At 40.1% G+C, this 26,427-nt stretch overlaps 2 protein-coding genes across 2 annotated transcripts; both read right to left on the bottom strand.

Moving 5' to 3' along the window:
• Window positions 1-1,587: 1,587 nt before the first annotated feature.
• LOC116793759 (ovalbumin-like) lies at window positions 1,588-10,209 on the bottom strand. The gene is made up of 9 exons (XM_032701835.1): window positions 10,185-10,209; window positions 8,811-8,936; window positions 6,969-7,153; window positions 6,343-6,393; window positions 5,637-5,765; window positions 4,820-4,937; window positions 4,026-4,168; window positions 3,693-3,848; window positions 1,588-2,659 (listed from the first exon to the last, which is right to left on the bottom strand). Exons 3-9 carry the CDS (start codon window positions 7,134-7,136, stop codon window positions 2,264-2,266), a joined length of 1,161 nt encoding a protein of 386 aa, XP_032557726.1. The 5' UTR covers window positions 7,137-7,153; window positions 8,811-8,936; window positions 10,185-10,209; the 3' UTR covers window positions 1,588-2,263.
• Window positions 10,210-21,229: 11,020 nt separating this feature from the next.
• LOC116793484 (ovalbumin-related protein Y-like) lies at window positions 21,230-25,882 on the bottom strand. Its single transcript, XM_032701367.1, has 7 exons — window positions 25,691-25,882; window positions 24,979-25,029; window positions 24,229-24,357; window positions 23,304-23,421; window positions 22,926-23,068; window positions 22,424-22,579; window positions 21,230-21,669 (listed from the first exon to the last, which is right to left on the bottom strand). The coding sequence occupies exons 1-7, from the start codon at window positions 25,856-25,858 to the stop codon at window positions 21,268-21,270; spliced, it is 1,167 nt and encodes a 388-aa protein (XP_032557258.1). The 5' UTR covers window positions 25,859-25,882; the 3' UTR covers window positions 21,230-21,267.
• Window positions 25,883-26,427: the final 545 nt, after the last annotated feature.

Below are 26,427 nucleotides of genomic sequence, written 5' to 3'. Positions count from 1 at the left end.
ATCAACAGAAACTCCAGGTCAATAGTAAACACATTGTTAGCTCTTTTGTAATAAATTTCCCCATTTGTTATCTCTTGGCAAGCAATCAACTAAGATAAAGAAAAGTGAAGGAAAATATTTAAACTATTTACGCACTAGTGAAGGTGGTGTCATGTTATCTTCCTTCTTTTGCAAGACCATGTTTGCTCCCAGCAAGTCATGTCCCCTAGGTCCTGCCAAAGTATGTGTTATCTTGGAGGATGAAGGGATAAAGCTAAAACAAGTAGAACAAGCAAAATACTGTCTGGTGGAAGTGAAAAAACATTCCACCACAGACCACCCAGCACTGATGCTATGCTGTACATACTGGGATCAGGAAAGAGCATAGCCTTCTTGCACTCTCCAAAACCTTTCTCTTTCACTCTTCTGGTACTTCTCTGTGACAGTTCCTCACAGTTCTATTTCCCTTCTTGCTTCAGTGACAAAGAGAAGAATAATTCATTCTGCAGAAAAACTAACTTGCCATAGATGTCATGTCTCTTAGCATGATTATTCTCTTCAGTTACTAAATAAAAGCCTGTAAAGTTTTACAAACCAACCACAAAGATAACTGAAAAACTCCTTCTCATTTCCCATTCCCCTGGACTCTCTGAGGCAGTGCTGTGGTCTCAGTGGCATGTAGATTCTGCACATATCCAGCTGCCTTCCACACTGTTTATCAATATTGTATCAATATTGTAGCCCAGAGTTAGGACAGCCTCTCATTCCTCACTTCTCTGAAATCAGTGAACAAATTCTGATAAAAGAATCATAGAAACATAGAATATCTCAAGTTGGAAGGGACCAACGCCCTGTTCCTCGCAGGACTACCTATAAATAAACCATATGACTAAGAGCATTGTCCAGATGCTTCTTGAACTCTTAGAGGCATGGTACCATGACCACTTCTGGGAAAGACTGTTACAGTGACCAACCATCCTGTGGGTGAAGAAACTTTTCCTAATGTCCAGTCTAAACTTCCCCTGATGCAGCTTCATTCTATATCTTCATGCCCTCACTGGTCACCAGAGAGAGATCAACACCTCTTCCTGCCCCCACTGAGGAAGTCATAGTCTGTGATGAGGTCACCTCTCAGCCTTCTCTTCTCCAAGCTGAACGAGCCAAGTGACCTCTTGCCCTCAAGAGATTTCACCATCTTGGTCACCCTCCCCTGTACAGACTCTGTTAGTGTGATGTTCTTACATTGAGGCACCCAAAACTGCACACAGTACTTGAGGTGTGGCCACAACCAGTTCAACGTAGATGAGAACAATCACCTCCCTCGACTGGCCCATGATGCTTTGCCTGATGCACCCCAGGACGTGGTTGGCCCTTTTGGCTTCCAGGGCACTGCTGACTCATATTCTACTTGCCATCAAACCAAACCCCCAGATCTCTTCCTACAGAGCTGTTCTCCAGCATCTTGTCCCCCAACTTGTAAGCATAATAAGGATTATCCTATCCCAGGTGCACTTGAAATACTCCAAATGAAATGCATTTGCTTAAACATGTTTTTATTATGATAAAAGGAGCAAAAGAGACCCATTATATATGGATACATGGAGAAAATTTGAACAGCACCCTGCCATATTTGGTCATGATTATTAAGCCAAAAAGATTTAAGGAGAAATATGAATTATAAGATTCCTATAATGGATCTTCAGAAAGTGAGGAAGAGCCTTGCAGGATCAGGAACAGAAAATAAAATCAATTACTTTGTCAGAGTAGGTATGGTACCAACCATACCTACTGGTATGATAGTTTAGAGTTTAATCTGGGAACTTTCCGGTGACTATTCCAGAGAAGTCACCACAAAATTTGTTCATAGAGAAACCTGGCTTAATTAGAAGGATGCATTTTTTTTTTTCCCCCATAAAACTTCAGCTGATAAAGTGGGTTGTGTTTTCTCAGTGTGATGATTCGGCACTATTATCGTTAACTTGCACCAGAAACATCTCTGTTCATGCTCATACTTTCTTTGGGTCCAATTTTCATTCCATTAACTCTTCATGCATAAGTAAGTAATCCTTCCTCTGCAGGAAGGAAAGGCGAAGGGCCTCTGTTTTCATGGCATAATTTCTCTACCCTAACTTCTTTTTTTTTTCTTTTTTTTTTTTTTTAAATAAAGCCTTCTGGTTTTAGAAAATATGGATGAAAGAGAGAGTATGTGTTTCTTTTTACCCTTGACAATGCAGCATTTTGGATCTTGCTATGAGAGACAGAAACTCTTTCAGCTTCCCTATCTTTAAGGTGAAAAGCATCTGCCAAAGAAGAAGATACTGTTGCTTGGGTTGTGCTTGATCAAGAAAAGGAAAGGGCGGTCAACCCTAAACTCTTCAGAGACACTTGTATCATCCACCCCAGCTCCTGTTGAGCCTACCACCTTACTGCCTGCTTCATAGATTTCCATAGACGCCTCATGGAAGGCTGAAGACACCTTCAGTCTCTCTGCTGAAGAGATACCAGAGAGATTGGCTGATGAGCTGAACAGGTCGATGATACCCAAGGACGTTAATACAGATGTAAGGTTATATTTTTCCTCGATCTTCATGCGAGGGAGATAAACTTTAATTTTCCTTTCTTCCATCTTAGTAGAACTGGTCCACTCCTTGAGATTTTCAAAGGTGATTGCAGTCTCAAGCTGCAAGAAGACAAGCAAATTAGACCTCTGGGATGACAGGACAATTGTGGCAATGTAGAACTGTTTATGGGGTTTTTTCTCTTAAACTAACTGCTCTTATTATAGTGTTTTCTAGTTGTATGCAGATTAATATGTCTAGAAGAGAAAAGCAAACTTGGATTTGCTGTCCTGTTTCTATTTCTTTAATAGGCTCACTACCAATTAATTTTCTTAATGAAATGGCTACTCAGCAAATTTCACCGTAAGTCTTGCCTATTTATCTTCTTTTCTTTAGAAATATATTCCAAAAATCATTCTGTACTTATGAGTTATAAGTTCTATCTACATTTAAGACTGCAAAGTAACAAGGTTTTGATGGTAGCTTATTGCTAATACCTGAACGATCAGTTATTACTGAAGAAATTTAGCTGTGTTCAAATGCCTCTTTTTTTTATAATTTAAATTCTTTGAGTTAGTGTAAAGTCATTTCAATGAACTCTGATTTATTACATCATTTTTTCTATTCAAACTGCGATCCTCCTAATGGCAACATCCCATGACTGTATTCTGTTCATATCAACAATAGTATGTCATACACATTTTGCTTTCTGAAACTGCTTTAACCATTCCAGTACTCCTCATATTCAGTTTTTAGATACTTTAGTTTTTGAAGGTATGAGGGAAGCATGTTGAATGCTGTCAAACCAAGTAATAATTATGAATAGTCAAGCTAATTTCGCAGGAAGCTCGTCAGTGTGCAGGAATGGAGATATAAAACCTTTGGAGTTCAAGCTGCTGGCATAACAGCTGCTTATCTGAGTAGAATGTGTTCTGCAGTGACAAATAGTTAACCCACTATAGCAGTTCCTTAAGCAATCCATGCTCATCACAAACTACTGGAGGATCACTGAGACAGCTGCATGCTTCTATGCAACAATCCCATGTTGCCAATATTCAGACCTGTGCTTTAAGACAACTTTATCATGAAGAGCTTTTCGGCACCTAAATTTCACCATTTTTATGGTTGTCTGAAACCCAGCTGTCAGGATCATACCTTCTCCAGGCCAGAGATGTCATCAGGCAACAGCACCCAGAGGCTCAGCTGCCCACTGGCATATGGAAGCTCCAGGATCCTAATTTTCTCAGAAGTAATCTCTGCTACTCTAAATGAACCAATCTGGAACATCATCTGCACGGGTTTGCTTTCTTGCTGCAAAACCAAATAAGATAATAGAGTTTTCACAAAGATCATTCCTAAAGTGTAGAAATGTCTACTTATGGTTTAAAATGCTAATTGCTCCTGTTCAGGAAGGATATATAACAGCTTGTCTACTCCCTTCATAAATTCTAGAAGATGACACCTTTAAGGTGATCTATGCACACATACCTCAGTAATTCTGAATGGCACTGTCTGGGTGCCTTCATCCTTAAATGCTTTCTCCCACAGTCCTTTGAAGTAAATGGCATTGACAAGGACCATATCAGTCTCTGGATTCACAGAGCTTGGTTGAAGGATATTTTTGATCATTCCTGTAAGAATACATAGGAAAAGAGAACATGTGTAACATACCTGTGTATAACACACCTTACTTGGCAATCACAACATTAAATGAAGGGTAAAGATTTTGTGGGGATAAGAGTGTAGGGCAGGGACATTGTTTTGGTTTTGTAGCTGTTATCTTGTACTTCCATGGTCGATTTGCTCACTGCTGTTGGCAATGGCTGTATTTTTCCTCGCTATGAAGAGTTACAGTGAGGGGTGTAAGACCCAGAGATCTACTTGTTACAAAATGAGTATATTTTGTGACAATGGGAGGAACCATTGGAACCTTTTATCCCAGGATGGTTTCCAAATCAAACATTTAATACTTTTTGCTTCAAACCAAAGTTGAAACATTAGTGTCAAACCACTTGTCAATGTATACAAAGCATATTTTAGTGCTGTCCCTTTTATCAGTACTGGAAGTATTACATATCCACAAAGCATCTACAGATAAAGAGAGCCTTCTAAAATGGTATGTCTGAGGAAAAAATATTTATTAAATGATAGTTCTATATTGGGAACTGATCTATTATCCAGGAGAAGGAGCAGAGGGAGAGGTTTTAGAGTTTTTTTCTCCTTCTCATATGCTATTCAAACATAGTGACAGCTACCTATGCTGATAGTTGGCTTCCTCTTACCATTTGTCTGACTTTCAACCCAGGAATTTATGAGCTCTCTGGCTTGTTCTGCAGCTGTTTGAAAGCTGATAGGTTCCAAGCCTCCCTTATACAGTTCCTTAATACATTGTAAGTATTCCTGCAAAGGAAGAATATGCCATTTTCAGAGCAGAACATCAAAGCATTTTGCAAATGTAAAATGCAAGAATGAAATTAGCAGATATTAATAATCTGCTTGTTAAGGCTAATCAGTAAGCCATTATTCTAGTTCATAAGCATCTTAAGATTTTACATTCATTGTTTCAAGCAAGAGTATCTGCCCATATTTTTAAAAAATATTTTCTGGAATTTAGTTTGGTTAGAAAATGGCATTCATTTCAGTTAAGTATGGATTTTTTTCCATTTTTCCCACTTTTAAATTTTTTATTTTTCAATGGTATTTCCCTCTAATTTCAAAGTAAATGTTCCTTTCAATGGAAAATATTGGAATATTTTTGAGAATCTGAAGTTATTTTCCAGCATTTTTTTCAAGTTGAGAAAACAGTTGGAGTTAACTTTTACTGACAAAAATTACCTTTATTAATTATACTTTGACTTGATTAGATTGTTATGATACTTTGCACAAAAAAAATGTACAAACATCTTTTTGACTAGCCACATTTTTTTCTCAAGACTGTCAAGGGTTATGGCTGTGATAGGGAGAAGTCATGAATCCTTTCTCCTATATGGAAGAAAATTTCTTTTGCAGAACCTTGGTTTCTGACAGTGCTTTTTGCATTACAGAAAGGTACAGCTTTGACATGGAAATATATTCAGATCAGATCTTAGAGCAACTCACCGGCAGGATTGGGTACTTCTCTTCAGCATAAAGTCTACTGGCAATGCCAACTGTATAATTGTCACTTGGTTTGGTGATTTGGGTGAATATGTCTTTAAGTGAAGTGTGGATGCTCAGAGATGTGCCGCACTGCATCGTTGACAGGAACACAAATAAAAAGACAGATGATGTTATCCTAGTTTTAATAATTAGTAGGTTTTATATGCTATATGAAAGGAGTAGAGTAGTTCAGACATTTCTGTTTGTAAAACTGTTTATCCTGAGCCTGGTTGCTATAACTATGATGATATAGGGTTTTTGTAATATGTAATTTCTAACTGTAATTTCCTCATAGCTTTCTCAGGGGGACTCTTAATTACCTGCCACAGTAGTGTAGCTCCAGCAGATCAGGTGAGCTTTCCTCCATTCCCAACCAGTCCCATTAATCCAGTAACATCCGGCTACCTTGCCTAATCATACAAATATCTGTAATTTTGCCCTATTTGCCCAATATTATGGTAATGGGTTTCATTTTATGCTTGTTCTGAATCCTCAGTTACCTGCCTTCTCTGTCTGTTCTTATGAAGGTAGTGTTCCCCCAAATGCTGGATGCAGAGCACTAACTGCTCACTGGAGAAGGGTTTGAACTGCTGAGAGACTGTTTTATCTGATAGTTTTTGCTCCCAGGAGAAAGTGACACAGAGAAGGAGATGAATTTTTTCTGTACCTGAGATTCAATACTGTCTCCAAATCCTGGGATTTTATCGAAGTGAACAGCCTGTAATTGAGAATAACAGTAGTTGAAATAACAGGTATGAGAAGAAAAAGGTTATGCAACTGAGATTAACATATAAGATTTGAAGCAAACATATTGGCTAACTGAGAAGCAGGATGACTCAAAAAGTGCAATCCATCTGTACCATCTGTGAATAGCCATGCCTGCTGTTGCCTGTGTGGATGATCTTTTTTTGTATTGAACAGCTAGGAATCAGCTCCATTGTGTGCTATCAATAATACCAATTTCTTCTAGGTAACAAGCCAGCCACTCTCTATGGAAGTAGTGAGAGCTGTAGGAAACACATGAAGCACTTCTCAGTCTGGAGATATTTTGGCTCTTTCCCTAGAGATTTTGTCTCCTTTTCTTGCTCCAAATAAAGGACCACTACAATGTGTTGTTGTCTTTGAGAATCCTATTGCTAACAATGTTAAAATTTAAATCCATGAGTTTGAGATGGCCATAGCTTTTGATAACTCTGGATGTACATTTTTTAGCCTCTGATTTATGCAAGGGATGCTATATCATTAAGTGCTGTTGAGCAGCAGGAGCGTTTAAATCCTTAACTGTAGCCTCACCTTTTCTATCTGAGCCTTGGTGTTGTCTCTTGCACCTAGGTAGACCATGGACAGAGCTGAAATGATGGTCACAGGGGAGTAGAAGATGTTCTCCCGGGCATGCTGGATTCTTAGCTCCTTGAATACATCACAACAAAACTCCGCGCTTAGTGGACCGATGGAGCCCATTGTGAAACCAGTATTGTCTAGAGCAGAAGTACAATAGCAATGTAATGGCATAGCATACAAACACAGCAGGTTTAATAGCAGTTTTCAAGCAATGAAATATAAACAAATGGTTTTGAAATCATTCTGTGGTAACATGCCTACTGTTATTCTCACCTCTCATGAATGTTAGAAACTCAAAATTCAGAAATCTGTTTCTTTCTGCATTGTATCATTGCCTTTTTGTAACAGTTCCTCAGAGGTCTTAAGTCTGTTTACCTTTTCAAAGCAGTGAAACAAGAGTTGCCTGTATTTATTTAATTCACTGAAGGCTAGAAATCCTTAGTACTTTGTAGTAGCTTTGATGAAAACAAGAAAATATTACCTCTGATATACTTGCAAAACTGGAAATTTAAGTGCAAATTATGTTAGACTTGTTCTAATTTTGGACAGATATAAGTAAAATCAGAGGCTGGCTGGCTATTTTTGTTTTTTTAAAAATAAGTGCAGTAAAATATCTATTTGTTGCACAGTACTGTCAGTAGATCTTCAAAGGCCTGTAGCTTTACCTTTGTTTTAGTAATGGAAGTATGGATAGGTGATATAATTTGTCTAAGGTACAAAGTCTAGGAGCAAGACTGATGCTCAAAATTTGTCTTTCATCCTACTGTGCTTTCAGATACAGCTTGCTTTGCTTAAATATACTACACTATAACCTTCCTGAGAAATTAAATTGTGTTAGTGGCATTCAGGTAGAAGAGAGAGAGATATGACAAAATAGCTATGTGTACAGTCATTTAGCACAATTAAATGAATTTTTGTTTGTGACATAGACCAGTAAAAGCTTTATGTTTGTTTCTGTCTGAGGCTGCTCTAAAGTGCTGGATGGTATAAGTCCTGTCTAGCCACTGTGTTTATATAAAGCATAGCTTTAGGTCAGCATGGATTTAGTTTTCATCCTGTGATTTATAGGAATTTCGAAAGTTTGTTGTTTTTCAAAATCCAGCCTCTTATGTAGGAGCTAAATGCTGGGATCTCAAGTTTATCTTTGTAGTCTTAAGCTCCACCAAGATTTTTTTGTGACTGTACTCTTGGATATACACATACACTCACACACATATTTCTCTCACTTTCCTTTCTGTATACATGTTCCCATTTATAGGTTATTTAAGAATTGTACATCTGTACACCCACACACCTTTTTATATCATGTAGTGTTCACCAGCTATATTTTCCAGGGATGCAACTGTTAGAGAAATTTCACACTCAAATAAACTTATCAAATTCACTGTATGGCACAGTTTTGCTCTCAGTGCACTCTATTGAAACCAGAGGTCAACCAAGCAAACTTATTATTTGACTGCCAAAATCAAACTTAAAAGATACTGAATGGTAGGATAGGATGCTCTAAAATAAAATCATATTTTAAGCACAAAATAATATTTGAAGCACAAAGAATAACTTTTAAAAAATCTCCAAAAAAATCCCAGATACTCAGATTTTACACATAATAAAATAGTGTGGAATGCATGCACACAAGTGAGACTTGTAGAGACTATCATGTAAATATTCTGTCCTGAAAAATGCTTTCTAGAGCAAAGATATGAAACACAGAACAATATTTACTCTCTTTTTAAGTTTAGTCATAATCCTGAAATAATATAGTAAGAAAGTAAATTTTCCTAGAGAAATGCTTACCTTTTGAGTTTCAGCACCAATAGTAATACAGCTTTCCAGCTGTATGTAGACATACTGGCTGAGCCCTTGGAAATTTATACAGTCTGAATTGTGAGCCACCCACTGCTGCCTTTCAGAAGTTTGATCCTTGACACCATAAAAATAATTTAATGGTATTAGGTCAGTTTTTTGTTTCAATGGGTTTGTTTTTGATTGAAGGGAGAGCAAATATTAGTTTTTTATTCTATACAACAGTGCTTTCCATCAGTACATCAGTATCATTAGGCTGAAGAAAAAACTGGGAAATAATACTCATATTCCTTAAAGCCTCATTTGCAACTAGGTACTGGGATGGCAGTAAAAACAAAAAATGTGAACAGCTTAGTGGTGGAGCACATAATTAGCAGTTATTAGTCAACCTGTCAATAATTAGTGAAATTATTATTCTGGTTGTAGTAACAGACCAGAACTCTCTATCAATTAATCCTTTCCGAATACACAAAATTCACCCAAGCCATGCCAAACAGAAGAAAAGGAGAACAGGTCTTGGCCTATTAGTCTACTAACAAAACTGGGGAACTAAAGAAGGGTGCATGTGAGAAAACCAGTTAAGACAAAAGTTAAAAACAGACCCATTTTCTTTGAAAAGCTGGGATGTTTAAAAAAAATCTTTTAGTGATTGTGGTTTTATAGCAAACTAGTTTATTCTCAGGGCTTTAATAGCAAAACATAACTTTCGACAAAGTAAAAATATCCAAGTGTGTCTGTAGTATACACTTACAGTGTCTCTCTCAGATCTTCAAAGAGGAACTTAATGGCCTGACAGAGGACAGAGGAACTGTGAAATCCAGCTAGAGGAGTGTTCATGCTCTGTGGGACAATCATAATATACAATAGAAAATATATTTCAATTATAAAAACATTTCAGTTATAAAAGCTATTGTTCTGTATTGAAATAACAGAAGGGACAAACAGTAAAGAAACCATTTTGACCTCTGTAAAGTACTATGTGATTTTAAAAAAAAAGGAGGAGGGGAAATCCCGAAGTCTGTATGACATAAGTCTTTTCAACATGTGGGACATGACTGTGATCCCTGTTAAGAAGACGTAGGCTCCTGTACTGCTGTCAAAAGTTTAAGCAATGCAGTGTTCTTTGTCTCAGTTTGATTTATTTTGTAAAAATAAAAATCTACATTCTACTTGATAGCAGAGTTGTTAGCACCAAGGCAGTCTGAGGGCTTAAACAAGACAAGATTGTAGTGGAAGTGTTATTTTTCATTAGATCTCTACTCCATAGGTATCAGCTATGTTTTGGTTTAGTTTGGGGTTTATTTTGTTTTCCCACAGGTAGGCTGGCAGATACATATCTATACTTAAGCACAGAATAATTCTTACCTTTTTTTTATGTCAGGCCTACTGCTTCTGTTTCAGCCTTTAAGAAGGCTTAAAAAGCTTGTCTGCTTTTTGTGATGATAGAAGTGCTTGGTATGTGAATGGAGAAAAGGAATGGAGAATTAATCTTCCAGGTGCGTTGTCAATCAAAAATCTTCACCATCTGTTCTATCAAACACCAGTAACAAGTTGTGTGCATTCATTCTACTTGGCTCTCCATATCTGTTTGTTAATATACAGATCAATGTAGACCAGATGATCCTGACACACTGTGATGTCCTAGTGACATAATAAGGAAAAGGAGGATGGTTTTGCCTCTCACCAAGGCAAGGAACTGTTTACCAAACAGTCAGATGCTGAAGAAGACATCTAGCCTTACAAAGATGCTTCCAGATACTTTACAGTGTCTGGATGATGCCTGCAGTCATATGGTTTATATACAGGTAGTCCTGCAGATGATGATCCGTTTCAACTTGAGATATTCTATGATTCTTTGAATCTAATAAGCTGTTTTCTCACACTATTTAGAGTGAGCCTCGGATTTGTGCCACTCTTTTCAGTCTTTATCCCTTTTTTATTTAGGGCCACTTTGTGTTCACGGGGGTTTAGTTCTACTTCTACCACTCTGGTCTTCCATTGCTGCATGTAAGAGTTGGCTAGCATATTTAACTCAGTGAAATCTGTCTTTCTAATGTCCTTCAAGCCTCCCTGCTGAACAACCATGATCCCCCTTCCCTTAATCTGGCCCAAATCTTCGTTCACGAAGCCTAGCCATGATGATAATCTGGCCTGAATTACGGAAGTGTCCAGACCTGTGTCACAAGCCCAGCTCATCACATATGGCCTGTATTTTAGTACCTACAAACATGTCCAGGAAGCAGCTGGTTTTGTTGATGATTATTTTTTTCACACCATCACACTACCAGTATAGACTTAAAATTATCCCAGTGGTAATTTTTTTATACCTGGTGAACTTCTGTATAGTGTCTTGGTTCCAGACCTGCAGAACAGCTTTGCTTGCGTTGAATGCAGTGCTCTGTTTCATGAGTTATACAAAATTCATATTTTCTCTCCAAGAATTGGAGTTTCAGATTCAGAACACATCCACAATAAGCAAATACATGGAGGATAATAAGCTCCACTTTTATAGTGTATGATAAAGGGATGCCATGCTCTTTCTAAGAGGCCTCTTGTGGTTTTCTGTGCTCAAACTGATAATTAATTGCAAGCTAGTTTTAAGCAACTGAATATACTCATGAGCAAATTTAGAACTGGATCAGAGCAGACCATCAGCATAGCATCAACACACAGGAGGGGTCTTGTACAGTTTGCTTGACATGGGATCTAGAGAGAGTAAGCAAAACTTCCTGCAGTTGAAGTTTACCTGGGACAACTGGCAATGGATTGCCCTGTCCAACACAGCTGTGCAAAGCAGTACAAACAGTTCAGTCCCACGTCCTTGTTTGACAATGCTTGTCCCAAGAAAGAGGTCAGCTAAGGCTCTCTTGCCCTTTCCTCTACCAGGCATTTAATTGTGGAACTGTCCCTAAACCAACAGACTCTTAAGTACCTGAGCCATGAACAACTGAGAGTGTAAAAGGCAATTCATACTCAAAAGGATATGAAGTCCAGGTCAGCTCACAAACCAAAGCCTCTCATCCAATCACAAAAACCTATGCAGAACTCAAGATTTTGTTCTCCTCCTTGTTCCTGCTCTTTTGCCAGTAGGAAGGAACATGTTGATTGTTTTGTGTTTGTCTTCATTTCACATTGTGATTCTGGAAGCTGTCTTTCAAGCAGGGGCAGAGGCAACCATTCACAGAGGGATAAATCATCTAGCAATTGTAGCTGCCTGTCTAACTGCTTATCATTGCAGACCTAGGTGCTGTAGCTATCAATGATGACTTCTTTCTCAGTTGTTCTGTGGGACTGTTTTTTCCCCAGTACAAAGCATATGAGGTGTGTGGTCAAGCTCCTTCAGACAGGTGCTCATAGCCCACATGGCACCTTTCTGCAGCAGCCCTTTGCCATTCTGGAGATGTACATTGTTGCCTGCAGTGCTGCCTTGCTCGCTCACAGGCTATGATGGGGCATTTATCTTAATTGTCATTGCAATATCCCATATGACATCTTACACTGCTTTTGACCTGACATGGGCTCAGACTTCACTGTGTATCTGATGATTTCCTAACGCTCCCCCATGGATATTTGATCTGGCATACATTGGTTTGGCCTTCATGGTGTAACTTTTAATGATCACATCCCACAGGCTAGCAATGGTTTGGATGGCAGTATTTGTCTCAGATCCTGAAAGTCATCCTTGCTATGGCTGAATGAGTTTTAGCCCCACATACATGCAAAACCTTTCACTTGCCACATGTCTTGTTGTGGAAGCAATATACAGTGTGTCTGATGATGAAGATGCCTTCATTCTGCCTGAGCTCAAATGCTAAAAGAAAGTGTATAAGAGTTGAAAGCAAGGAGAATCCACTAGGCAAGAGTATGGGAGCTTTTCCCATGCATGAAGGAACGGAATTTGAAAAGCAAAAATTGTGCTGGAGGGAAAACTGACAAGGGATGTGAAGGGCAGTAAGAAAAGCTTCTTTAGATAGAACGGCAAAAAGACTAAGGCAAAGTCAGAACGATTGGAGAAGGCTCCTGATGGTTTGAAAAAGTGACTAATTTTCAGAAAGATAAAAGAAGAGAATTGAGGAGACTACAGGTCTCTGCAGTACCTGAAAAGGTGTAGTTTGCTACTGCAAGGCATTAAGGGTTAGTATTCATTATTATCTGCATCAAGAAAGATACTCAGACTCTGTAAGATATTGCTTAAAATACCATTTATTGCAGCTAATATTAGAAGGAAAAAGGATAACATAGGTTACATTCCCTCAACCCCAAGTTGTGCAATATTTGACAGACCACCAGTCAAGGAATGGAATGCAGTGCAGGAACCATCCATGGAGATAGGTGTTCACTGACACTTTGATCTTTAGAGCTCTTCCAGGAATTTTTAAAGAAGAAAACCATTAATTTCTACTCTGAAACAAAAGGATGTTCATGAAAACTTGCCACTTCACTTTACAATCAATACAAGGACACAGGGAGTGCAGTCAGTCATGACAAGTGGGAGGAACCTGCATGTTCCTTCCTTCTGGCTTGCATGCAAAGTTTATCCTTCAGCCCAGGGCCATGTGCAGCACAGCACAGAATGGAGAACAATCTATATTCTTGGCAAGCATAGGCCTGTGCTTTCTTCTGTCAGCTGTTACGTGGGTCCTTGATGCACCTTGATGAGCAATTGTATTCAAGCTCAAATCCCTACAGAAGGCTTCAAAGCAAAGCCTCCTGGGAGCATTTTGAGACAAGGAATAAAAGATGATGGGAAAAAAGGGCACAGATTTTCCAAGGGCAAATTTCTCCTGACCAGCCTCATTGACTTCTAGGATGGGATGGCTTGTTCTATCTACAAGAGAAAAGCAGAGGATGTTTTATACTCTGACTTCAGTAAGGCCTTCAAAATGATCTCCCATAATATCCTTGTAATCAGGTTGGAGACCTATAGGCTGAGCATGCAGGCAATGTTTTTGGTGTAAAGTTAACTGCCAGGAGGAGCAAGAGCAGGGTTGTTCCATGAGGACAGTGAGCCAGGCCAAAGGTCACCACCAGTGTGGGCAGAGCCCTCACCAGCCAGTGCCACAGCACAATATCTGACCACAGGAAAGCAGAACCAAATGCCAGTAAGAGGATCCATCAACAGCCATGGGCACAGCAAGAGAAGAATCAGGACCAGGGCCCATTTACAGAGGCTGGGGCTAGGGAGCAATTAGAGCTGCCTGTGGGATGGGAGACTCACTGACCAGGGCCCAGCCTCAGAGCATCTGAGGAAGGGAAATAGGACAGACTCTGAAATGGTGACAGGTCCAACGAAGCCTGCAGATCATAAGGCAATGTAGCAAGAGGGCAGGTCCAAAACCAAGCTGGGAAGTCATTTCCACAAGTGAGGGCTGGGATCAGATCTAGTGACTACCAGGCAGGTCCACAGTGACAGAGCAGGCTCAAAAGTGAACGAGGAAATCAGTCCACAAGTTGGGACCAAGAGGGCCCATGGCCAGGCAGGGCAGGGCTGTGGGGAACAAGAGAACAGCCCTGATGTAGTGTTGCTAGTGCAGGGGCTGATGGCTTTAGGAACATGAGATCCTGAGCTGTGGGCAGGTGGGGAATGTCCCACAGGAGGTTAGGACCAGTGAGGGCTGTTAGTGTCCTCAGGGCTCGGACCAGCAGCCTCCTCTCCAAGGATGGTGTGTCCTTGCTCCTGGGCTAAGGAGAGACATGCTTTAGAGTGAATTGATATGTCCCTGCCCTTTATATACTTAAATCATAGACTGGTGCTCAAGGTTCTGAAAGATATTTTTTGGTTTATAACAGCCAAGAGGTGGTGGAGTCACTGTCCCTGAAGGTGTTCAAGAAAGGACTGGATGTGGCACGTAGTGCTCTGATCTAGTTGACACGGTGATTATTGGTCAAAGGTTGGACTCTATGATCTTGGAGGTCTTTTCCAACCCAAATGATTCTGTGACTCTGTGATTCTGTGACTTGCTTTAGAGTGACCCCATGGCTGTGGGATATTGGTCGGTTGTTTCAGTGGACATAGAGCCAAGGCAGGGACAGTGGAAAGAGACATGGCATGAGAGGTTGGGAGCTGAGTGAGGTATGGCTCCAGAAACTGGTCGGCAACAAGCCAGGGGAAGGAGGGCCTGGCTGGATGGAAGGGGGTTCACTTAGAAGCCTGGGTCTGAGTAACAGGTGAGCACGATGGGGAGATCAAGAAGATTTGTAAGGACAAGGCCCTGTGTGACCAGAGACTCAGGCTCCTCAGTGCTTGGCAGAGGGCTCGGAGAGACCTGAGGTTCACTGTAGTGGAGCAGCAAGGACCAGCTTCTCCCCGGGGAGGGGCAAACCAGGAGGCAAAGGGGATCCCACAGCTGGCAGTGCAGGAGCCTCACCATCTAGGGCTCAGCAGCTGAGCAGAGCAGGCCCAGAGATCACAGGCAGTCCAGATCATAAGGCAATGTCATGGCTATGAGGCAGGTCCTCACACACCACAAAGTCAATTCACACATCAGAGATAGGTCCAGATCCAGCGATCACAAGGCAGGGCCACGGTCACACTAGGAGTCCTTGGCCAGGAATGGGCACAGCTGTGTTTGAACTGGAGACGGATATACTGCTGATGTAACACAGAGAGGAACTGAAAGTCCAGAGCATAGCTTAGAGCTCCTAGGCCTATAGCGAACCTCCAGATATGGCTGATCAGGACTATTAAAGCTCTTTAGTGCATTCAGAGCTCTGTCACCCACTTATAAGCAAAAGAGATGGACCTGGAGACAAGGCTACAAGACTGAGGTCTGTAAGGGGGCAGGCCTAGAGATGGTCATCTGCAATGCACTTCAGGCAGGGACTGAAGTGCTAAGGCTGGCTGAAATAGGCTTCTCTTGTGGGCAACAGCCTTGACTTGAGAAGTTTCATATAATTTCTTGCTGATGAACAAAAATTTTTTTGTTCTTGATGTGGGTATTGACCAAAACCAATATAACAACCTATGAAACAAACAAACCTTTCAACCTGCTTCCCCACACTCAACTTCACTACAAAAAATCTGTGCTAATTAGTTTCAGCTCTCAGTGCTTCCCACTCCCTTTGGTGTAGCAGCAGGTAATGGAAGATATTGGCACTGGTATATAACTATTTCTATCTGCCAGTTGTTGCTGCTCACTTTTATCCTGTGAAAAAAAAGAGTAAAATAGTCTGCTCCACAGGCTGCAGTTCCACAGGAATGTCCTTGTTTCAGCCGTTCAGGGGTATCATTACCCTGACATAGGTTACCTGTGGCTGCAGTCCTTCAGAGGTGCCTCCCAAGAGTGTGTCTTTATTTGAGCTCTTAATAACATCTCCTTCCATGTGTCTTTTGTTTTGTTTCTCTAAATATGTTTCTCACATTTCTCTTGCCACCCTTTCTTAAATAGACTTGAGCAGAGGTGCCATGTGCTCCTCTACTGAAAATTCAGCATACGAGTTCTTTTCATTCATCATAGGACAGTTTGTGTCCTCCTCTCACAAAGACCATGCCTAGTACCAAAATGGTGTCAGTGCCCAATATAGGCTCCATACCCACATGAAGAGGGTATTGGGGAAATCTCCTGCTGGGGCTAGTCACACTGTCAGGGCTCTGACATTGGCCATTCAGTCCTGGAACTTAAATAGGTGTAGTATTTTCTATATTTTTATTACCTCTCAATGGATTTCTCTTCTATGGTTTTGTCCAGTCTCTCTCTAAAGTCATGTAAAATTTTATCATCTCCAGCATTCTTTGGCCATGAGTTCCATCATTCCAATACCTGTTTGTTTTCGTCTACTTCTATCTTCTGCATTTTTTTAACTGCTTTCTACTAACTTTTTTTAATACCATTATGTGTCAGAAGATATACTGAATAGCCAATCTCTGTCATTGTCTTCATATAATTCAGGACTTCAGAAACCTGCTGTTGAAAACATCATTCCTCTCCTAGGAGTTTGACTGCCTGGGCTTAGGCACATCTAAAACAACTGCCAAGCTTTGGATCAGAGCACTGTTTGTGATAGAGCTGTGAGATGCCTCCATGGGGTTGCCTACATCCCCCTCACTTGAGAGAAGAATTTAAACTGAGTCTCTTGATTGTGGTCCTTGCTAGCTTTCATGCCTGTGCCTGGCCATGAACCTCACCAAAATGTACCCCATGATGTACTAGTGCAAGTATTTATTTTGGACACAAGGAAGAAAATTATTAAAGGCCATTTTATTGGAAATAACATGGGAGGGAAAAAGGAGATAGCATAGAAAATTTCCCTTCCAATGCTAGGAACCCCAAGCAGTGCAGCACTGGTTGAATCTTTATTCAGGGCATAGAACACTGTATATCCTGTGCATGCAGAGGTTCTCTGGTTGTGTGATCTTTACACTTTTATAGGTATGTTCTTAGAAGTAAATAACTCTATCATTTATCATTTCTACTGATGAATAACAGTATGACAAAATCACAGAATCACACAATATACTGAGTTTGAAGGGACCCACAGGGATCATCAAGTCCAACCCACAGCCCTTCACAGGACCATTCCCAAGAGACACATTGTGTGCCTGAGACTATCATCTAAATGCTTCTTGAACTCTGCCAGGCTTGGTCCCCACTTCCCTGGGGAGCCTGGTCAGTGCCCAACCACCCTCTGGGTGAAGACCCTTTTTCTAATACCCAATCTAAACCTCCCCTGACACAACTTCAGGTCATTCCCTCAGGTCCTGTCATTGGTCACCACAGAGAAGAGATCAGTGTCTGCCCCTTCTCTTCCTGCATTGTAGACTGCAATGAGGTCAAGGATGTGCTGGCAGCATCATCACCAGGTGCCAGTTTGGGACCATCTACAAGCCTCTCCATTACCATTAGCAGCTAAAGTTTAGCCCGCAGCCACATGATGTGTTCAGCACAGTATAGTCCAGGACACCAAGCAGTATGTACAGCATAACTTAGCATGAAACAGCACACATTGGTCAGCCTGATCAGGTCCATTTTTGTGTGGGTCACTAATTCCTGATGTATAACAGTGTTCTGGTTAGGGCCGTTACAGACCATGATGTGTGAACTTAACCTCTAGACTTGATATTTGACCTACCTCATCACTACAGACTTGTTCGAGAATTAGTGCACTGTAGCAAGAGTATAGGGAACTTGAGCACTGAATACCTTATGGGGGATGTCACTGCCCTGCTGGCCTTGCTGTCATCTGCTGCCCTGGGTCTGCTTCCTTTGCCAAGCAGCCTCACCCCTGCTGCTCCTTGACAATCCCCTCTCTGCTGTCTCTTTTCCAGATTGAAAAATCTTATCTCACTAGCCAGAAGAAAACTGAAACACTGCCCTGTGTCAAAGCCTTCCCAACATACATGTAGTTTCTGTTTTTGTTCAGCATGCTATGTTTTGTCAAATACCATTTGGGGTCCCAGGACAGCTTTGCCCTGGAGTCCAAGAGGTTCTCTGAGCGCATCTCCTCTGAGGACTCTGTTGAAGCATACTGCCTGCCAAATCATGTGCTTTCAGCCTTGGATTTGGTTTGCTTAGGAGAAGGTAGGCCTATCTTGCAAGTCAAATATGCAGAGGGATGTGGAATGGTCCCAGACAATTATATTCCCCAATGGGCAGAGAAGATATGCCATCTCTAAGGCTTCCCCAAACGACATGAGGAGGAAAGGCACACTTGGTTCACAGGGCATATTGAATGATGTCTTTATGTGTATGTCTGTTTTTATTCCACAGACCCCTGCAAGCACTGTGTATCCAGAACAACACTGCACATAGTGAAAACAGAGTGTAGTGAATGGAGAGATGGCAATTTATTGACATACCATTTTCAGTGATGCTGTCAGGGAATGAAAAGGACTTTAGGACAATACCTAGACTTCGTGGGAGCTGGGATCCATGTTTTTAAACTCTTGCTGGACTTCAGAGGAGAGCTCAGAAGCAGCAGGCAGTGTTTGCTCTCCTCATGGCTGCTCTTCCCTCATCCCTTTGTAACACCATCCATGCTGCTCTTTTCAGAATTGGTTCCCATGGGGGCTGCAGCAGCCACACTGATCACAGCAGTGCCCTTACAGCAGGTCCTGCTGACCCAGACCAGCAATGCACTGGTGCAGTACTGGGCCCAGATGTTGATACAGGGGTATGGATATTATTCAACTTTGCTGAATCTGCACTTTTACCTCTCATTTTAGCCTCTATGAAGGATGTTTTCTCTTTCATAAACCAAATAGCTCTATTACTTCTACAGTGTTTGACTGTTATATTTTTTCATCCAGGACACAAACCTCTTGAAATGCCTCTGATCTTTCATCAAATAACATTTCTGGGTTTTTCTTCAAAAATGACTGGGTTCCAAGCACAGTGCCACAGGTCTACATTTTCAGTATATTGATCATAACCTTCTACTTGCATAAAAATTAAGAACAAAATTGGAACCTACACTAAGCTACCAAACCTAGTTTTTGAAGACTGAGACATCGTTTTGTATGCCTAGTGACACCTAATGGCCTGTTCAAAATTAGTCAAATAGCTCTGTTTCACAGTGAGGGAATTAGGTGGACTCTGTGGCTTGTAAACCTCTCTCGTATGTAGTTTTAGGAATCCATTTACCATTTCGCCCTTGATTTTCTCAATTTCTTTTCTTTAAAATAATCATCAAACAAAGAAAAAATTAAACAGAATAGTGGGGGTTTTATATTCATGTTATGTAATAAATATTTCTATAATAAATGGTCATTTTATTGCCTTTGTACCTAGAAAGTGTAGAGTGACAGACATACTTGTTTCAGCTTGATAACAGATTTATAATTATTTAATAACATTTCGCACTCTGCTCCTTAGAACAGCATTTTATAAATAATGCCTTTTCTTCTTTTTTTTTTTCAGTTGTAGAAAAACTCTGTTAACTGCCTTAGGCCATAAGGGAAACAAAAAATAATATGCACAGTAAACCTTGAAATGTCATATATATTAAAATAATTTTTTGTTTAAATACTTGTGTTAATGGTATCTAATCTCTTATAACTGTCTTGGGAAGCCTAGTATTTGCAATTTTCCCATAGACTTCATAACAGGTAAGAAAATGTGTTTCCCTGCAGTCAACATCATCATTTTAAGTTATATTTAATACTGACTTTGAAAATGTCTGAGGCAGCTCCACGTGTCTCCTTTCTTTAAGTGCATTTTAGGAAGTGATACTGTGATTTGCATGTGTATCCCAGCAGAAGGAAGATTGCTTAAGTCAGCAATTACCACTAATAATTCTTTCAACTGGATAAACTGCAACCTAAGGAATCTTCCTCTAAAGACTGTGAAATAGGAAGTAATATCTTCAGGGGACTATTTTATCAAAAGGCAGTAACAAAGGTTTCCTCGTGTGGTTCCTGTGGGTATTGGACAGCTGAAGCTGTCTACCTTCTAAGAAAAAGACTCTTCTAATGTTTTTGAAGATATATCTCTTAAGCATCACCCCAATATATTTACTGATGGGAATAAGAGGAAATATTTTAAAACTCCCTGGAAATACAATAGCAGATCCAAAAAACTGAGTTATTTGATATGTCATATTGAGATAAGCTCAAGGTAAGGGTAGGAGCTGTAGGGATTACCTGCTTAAGCTCAAAATTTTAGAAAAAAAATGTTAAGCTCTTTATTGACTTCATATATGGGTACATTCTAGTTTTGAAAATAGGATCTAAATCCTTGTGTAAACCACTTCTGTTAATAATCACTACCCATTGTATCATATATTTTGGTTGTGGGGTGCAGTAACCCAGAACAGCTGGAGGCATGTTTAGTTTGCAATGCTTTTATTAGAATAAATAGAAGGACCATGAATTAACATTCACAAAATCAATGACATGTCACAGGAATGAAGATGGGAAATTATATGTCAGGAAGATGTTGTATTTGAATTTGATGATTTATGAAGAAATGGTAAACTTTCTGTATACTCCCTCAGAACAAGACACCTATCTTTACAGTACATGCAGCACAAATTAGCACAAATGCATTCCTGGAAGAAGAATGCTTTGCTGAAGTTAAGAATTTCATCTGCAAGTTGTCCAGGCATCAATTCAACAAGTTCAACAGAAAAGAACAAGATTATTCTGAAAGCTGTGTTTCTTTTGGAGAACTCCTATAGGAAAACCAGGTTCTCAATATCAGTGTCAGATTTTTTCACAAAAATCAAAACACCAGCCCTTTCTCTCGAGTTATTCAATGACAATAGGAAATACTTTTAAGCTACCTCACAAAATTCTCTCTTAATCCTGGACATAAATCCTGAGTATAACTTGTGTAAGCAGAAATACCTGCACCTAAAGATCTGAAAAGTCACACACTTCTTCCAGAATATCTCACTAGATATTGAAAGCTTTCCACTTACAGAAAGTAGTGAAGAGATGAGATTATACTACAATATTAGAGTAAAGGGTTTCTGAGGGGAAGGCAAGCACTATTTCCAGCTCTTTTTCTCTTCAAGGAGAACAATATCTACCAAAGAAGAGGATCAGGTCGCTTGGATTGTGTTTGATTAAGAAAAGGAATGGGTGGTCAACCCTAAACTCTTCAGACTCAGAGGATTCTTGGATATCTCCTGTCACAACAGCTGAGCCAGTCACCTCAGTGCCCTCCTCAGTGACTTCCATGTACGCCTCATGGACGGCCTCAGATATCTTCAGGCTCTCTGCTGAAGAGATGCCAGAGAGATTGGCCGAGGGGCTGAACAGGTCGGTCATACCCAAGGCTGTTAAGACAGATGTGAGGTTATATTTTTTCTCAATCTTCATGCGCGGAAGGTACACTTTCACCCTCTTCTGCTCCATTACACTGGGACTGGTCCACTTCATGAGTCTTTCATAGCTGATTTTGTTCTCAAGCTGCAAAGAGAGGCAGGGAATGAAATGTCTGAAACAAAAGTTCAGTGGCCTTAACAGCTGTGTTTAGACCACGTGTTACTGTTTTTTCACATTTACTTTATGTATACAGTAGAACCAATACTTAATCTTAAATGCATTTGTTTATCCAGTATGCTTCCTCCTGACTATGGACTGTATTTCATCTGTCTTGAGGAATTTCCTTAAAACTTTGTCATCTGAAAATTTTTTCATCAGTTCAAGTCTTTTTTTGTGAAAATACAGTTTTTGAAAACATCAAATTGGCCCTAGAACTGTTCCTCTTGGAATATATTTTATTGATATCTTTCCTCAATGTCATTCTTCTCTAGTGCTACATTTCTCTTTTTTTTTAGTCCCCTCTTGGAATGCTTTCCTCCTCACTTCCATTTTTTATTTCCCCTAGGATAAAGTTTTCTGCTTTAGCAAACCTTTGAAATCACTCAAAGTGATAAAAATCTGGCTTTGTGTCGGTTTCTGATACCCGATGGTGATTGGGGCATATGGCAACATCCTCTTCTGCAGGACTACAGCAGCACTACACTGCCTTACCTTCATTTTATAAAACTGAATTCAGGGCTCTCTCAGGTCTCTGCCTGAGCACCTGCTAGCACCTGGGTTACCTTTGTGCTCCCCGGCCTGCCCAGCACAGCTGGGACAACTGGGACATCAAGAAGTCTGACAGCAGCCAAGCCCCACTGAAGTGATAACTTTTCTGCTTCCCCTGCCAGGGTCATACCTGTTCCAGACCAGAGATGTCATCAGGCAACAGCACCAACAGGCTCAGCTCTCCGCTGGCATATGGAAGCTCCAGGATCTTCATTTTCTCTGCAGCCACTCTTCCCACTTTGAAGGTACTATTCTGAAACATCATTTGCACAGGTCTGCTCTCTTGCTGCAAAAACAAAAATGTGAGATGATGTGACTGGGGAGAAATTTTTTTCTTTAGTCAGTCAAATGTACAAGCCCTTTGAAAGAGACAGAGTTTTATCTTCAAGTATGTTGCCTTTGAAGAAAAGCTGTGTCTCCATTTTCCTCTCTTGCCTACTTGTGTGCCTCGGAATCCTGGTCAGACACAGATCTTGCAAACACCACTTGGCTTTAGGCCAAGCACTGACAGTGAGGCACCCACCTAAATCACCCAATCTGTGACAGCAATAGGTTGTATTTGTAACACACAGACTGCTGGCTGTGTGAGCCAACAGCTGTCCTGGCCAGAAGCTGTGTCCGTGCCCTCCTACCTCTGTCACATTGAAGGGCACTTCCCGAGTGTCTTCTTCTCTAAATGCGGTCTTCCATATCCCCTTGAAGTAAATGGCATTCACAAAGACCAGCGCAGTATCAAGACCAACAGAGTCTGGCACAATCAAATCTTGAATCCGTCCTTTAATAAAAGACAGGGCAGAGAGTGGTAAGATACACCTTCTCTGGTATGCACCAGCCTCTGCAATATAGGGATGAGGGTGAGGGGTCCTGCTTTGTGGAGTTTTGTTTTCATAGCAGTAAGCAATCTGCTCTTGCTTGACCCACTTTCTCTAGACATTATGAGGAGTGGAAGACAAGGATATAGTTTATGGTAGGTGGGAGAAAATACCTGCTACCCATTTTTCAGTCCTTACCATTTGTCTCTTTCTCCACCCAGGAGTTAATGAGCTGTCTTGCTTCCTCTGCAGCTGTTTTGAAGTTAACTTCTTCCAACTCTGCTTTGTAGAATTTCTTTGCACACTTCAAGTATTCCTATAAGCAGAAAGATTGCGGTTGTCAGACTTGTGAAAATTTGGAGTTATATGGATGTGTAATGCAAGATTGTGACATAAAGCAGAATGGTTAAAAGGAATGGTTGAATGTTTACTCCTGTGTTTGAACATGTTAGTCATTGAACGTCAGTCATTGAACAGTCACAACTGTCTTCCTATAACTGAATCTTAAAGCTGTACAGCAAAGACTGCTTCACATATAGAGGTCTGGCACTTTTTAATGAGATAAGGCTCTAAGTTACAATTTTGAAATATTTTCTTTATTTTACCAAACCAGTCTCAGTTTAACAAACATTTTCAAGAACAGACAATGTTTGACTCCTCTTTTTGTCTACTTTTTATTTTGAATACTGTGTTCTTACATTTTTAGATTTCAAAAACAAAGCTTCCTTTCACTGGGAAGATTTGATATTTGCCTTTGAAAAAAATCCAAATTTGACAATTTTATTCTTCATTATTTCAAGTCATAAAATGTATTTAATTCCCCTTAAAAGTTACATTTTTCATTAAAAGAACTTTTTCTAGTAAACAAACAGCAATCTTGACCAGTATCCATGACATGTAACATGGGCTTATTTTATACCATAATACTTTTCCCTGACCACCAACTAACAGCCACCTAAAAGCCACAGTAGGTCCAAACTCCTTCTGTACCAGTTCCTCTCACGGCTCACAACTGCTTCTTTATCAACAGAGAGTGGGCTATTGTTGGTGGTGCATCTCTAGGGTAGAGTCACAGGGGCTTTTACAGAAAATCTCATGGAAGTCAGTTTGCATTGTAACTCACCTGAAGAACAGGGTATGTTTTGTCAATATAGATTCTGTCAGCAATCCTGAGCGAATATGTAGCATTTTGCCTGGTGACGTCTGAGAGAAGATCCTTCAATATACTGTGGATGTGTTCAGAAGGACCACACTGAGGTGATGACATGAAATAAGAAGACATTGCATAAGGAAATAAGACCCTAAAATATTGTCCCTATCAGTTAAGAGTCATGCTACAGAGAAGTCCTCCCCCATAAACATAGGGCTGTCACCTTTGAGGCAGCTGGTGCTCTGATGATGGTGCACTGAACTGGCAAGTTCATCCTCATCAAGACAAGTCCCCTGACATGTGCTGTTTATAAGATGGCATTGTGTTCCTGTCACTGAGACTTCTGGGCTCTTCTCTGCCCTGCATCTTCCTGCCCTGCTTTGGAATCTCTCAGCTGCAAATCTAACTGCTGTACCCTGGCTCCAGGTGATGAGTCCCTTTCACATGCCATCCTCCACCAGCACTTGCCCAGTAAGGCTCTCTGGTGTCCAAAGCATTCTGCCCCATGTTCTGATGAAAGATGAGCAACCTGCTGTCCTTCTCTATTTGTTAAAAAACAGGTGAATCACACCCTTCTTCCCTCTCTCCACAGTTCCCCTTGGTTTGAGGCTATTACCAGAGTTTTTGTCGGAGTCTGAAACTGCCAGAAGGAGAGGCAGAATAGTTCTAGTTTTGTTCTAAGGAGAAAATAAGACAGAAAGAAAGATTAAATTATTTCTGTACCTGGGAGTCAGGAGTGTCTCTATCTCCTGTAACATTATCAAAGTGAAGAACCTGCAAGAGAAAATACCAGTGGTAGAAATTACAAGCATGATCAAAAATAATGTGATTCAGATTCACACAGGATGCTTGAGGTAAAACTGTTGGCTCAGGAAAAACACAGGTGCTAACAGAGAACATAGATTAATTAAAAATTTACAAGTGAGCTTACAACTGGTCTATGCCCTCTGTGGCCTTCTTGGAAACTGTAAATACCACTCTTTGCTTAGATTTTATTTTTATAGTTAATATCTACAAATTAATTGAGTTACGTATTTTGTACTGCTAATAATATTCTGTCTTCCTCTCTTCTTGGGATATATAATTTTTATATATTAAAAAAATCTGATTACATTATCTGGAAGTTGTGAGAATTTAGAAAAATCATATAATAAAATTTACTGACTGGTAATCTATTTTACTATTGTTCTTGAGATTTTTTTTTCTACGTTAAAGCCAACTGCTTGTTATAGTGAAAATATACATATTTTTTTTATTCTTTTCTCTATATAACTCTTGATTCATTTCTCCATTTTGTGACTTTGGCTTACTTCTTTACGTAAAATTGCATTAAAATAGATGAGAACCTTGTAATTGGATAATATTTTTCAGTGATGTTACTTAGAAGGAACAACTAGCACAAGTAGGTTGCTTTACACTCATGTGAGTAACTTACCTTCTCCATCTGAGATTGAGTGTTACCTCTTGCTCCCAGATACAGCATGGACAGGGTTGAAATCAAACTCAGGGAGGAAAAGATGATGTTGTCATTGGCATGGTGAACCGTCAGCTCCTTGTATACATCAAAACAAAATTCTGCATTTGCTGCACTGATGGAGCCCATTGTGAAACCTGGATTGTCTGAAGCAAACAGAAAGAGTCTGACTTATTATGATGGAATATGTTAATTGTAATGTAATAAAGTCTGTATACGTGAGCCCCTGAATTTGGTGCACAGGGTGTTTTTCCGCAAACAGAATCCAGTGGTGTGGATTTAAAAGAAAGACATGCTTTTGGATTCAGGAGCAATCAAAATGCTGGACATCTGCCAGCTATGCATAGGCTGGTGATTCCTGTATTTGAAACTTGTCTTTCTCTGTACATGTATGCCATCTTTTTAAAAATCTTGCAGAGAATATTAGCTATCTTGAAGGAAGCTTCTTGACAGTCATTTCTCACCCACACATAGGTTTGTTCCCAAAATCTTAATTTTTTTGAGACTCCAAACCAGATTCTTCACTATAGCTTTTAACATCACTTTTAAGATTAGTGATCTTAAAAGGGGAGCAGCCCTCTGTTATCCAAACTACAGTTACTTCCAGAATACAATGTGCTGAAGCAACAGCATAAGTTTTACTAGACTCACTGTAATTCCAGCCCAGTGTAAATGGAAGCTAGGTTCTTACACCACCT

The sequence above is a fragment of the Chiroxiphia lanceolata genome, chromosome 1 (assembly GCF_009829145.1).
Source record: "Chiroxiphia lanceolata isolate bChiLan1 chromosome 1, bChiLan1.pri, whole genome shotgun sequence".
Classification (NCBI taxonomy): domain Eukaryota; kingdom Metazoa; phylum Chordata; class Aves; order Passeriformes; family Pipridae; genus Chiroxiphia; species Chiroxiphia lanceolata.
The sequence above is the reverse complement of the archived record's forward strand: the minus strand, read 5'-3'. Positions and strand labels throughout refer to the sequence as shown.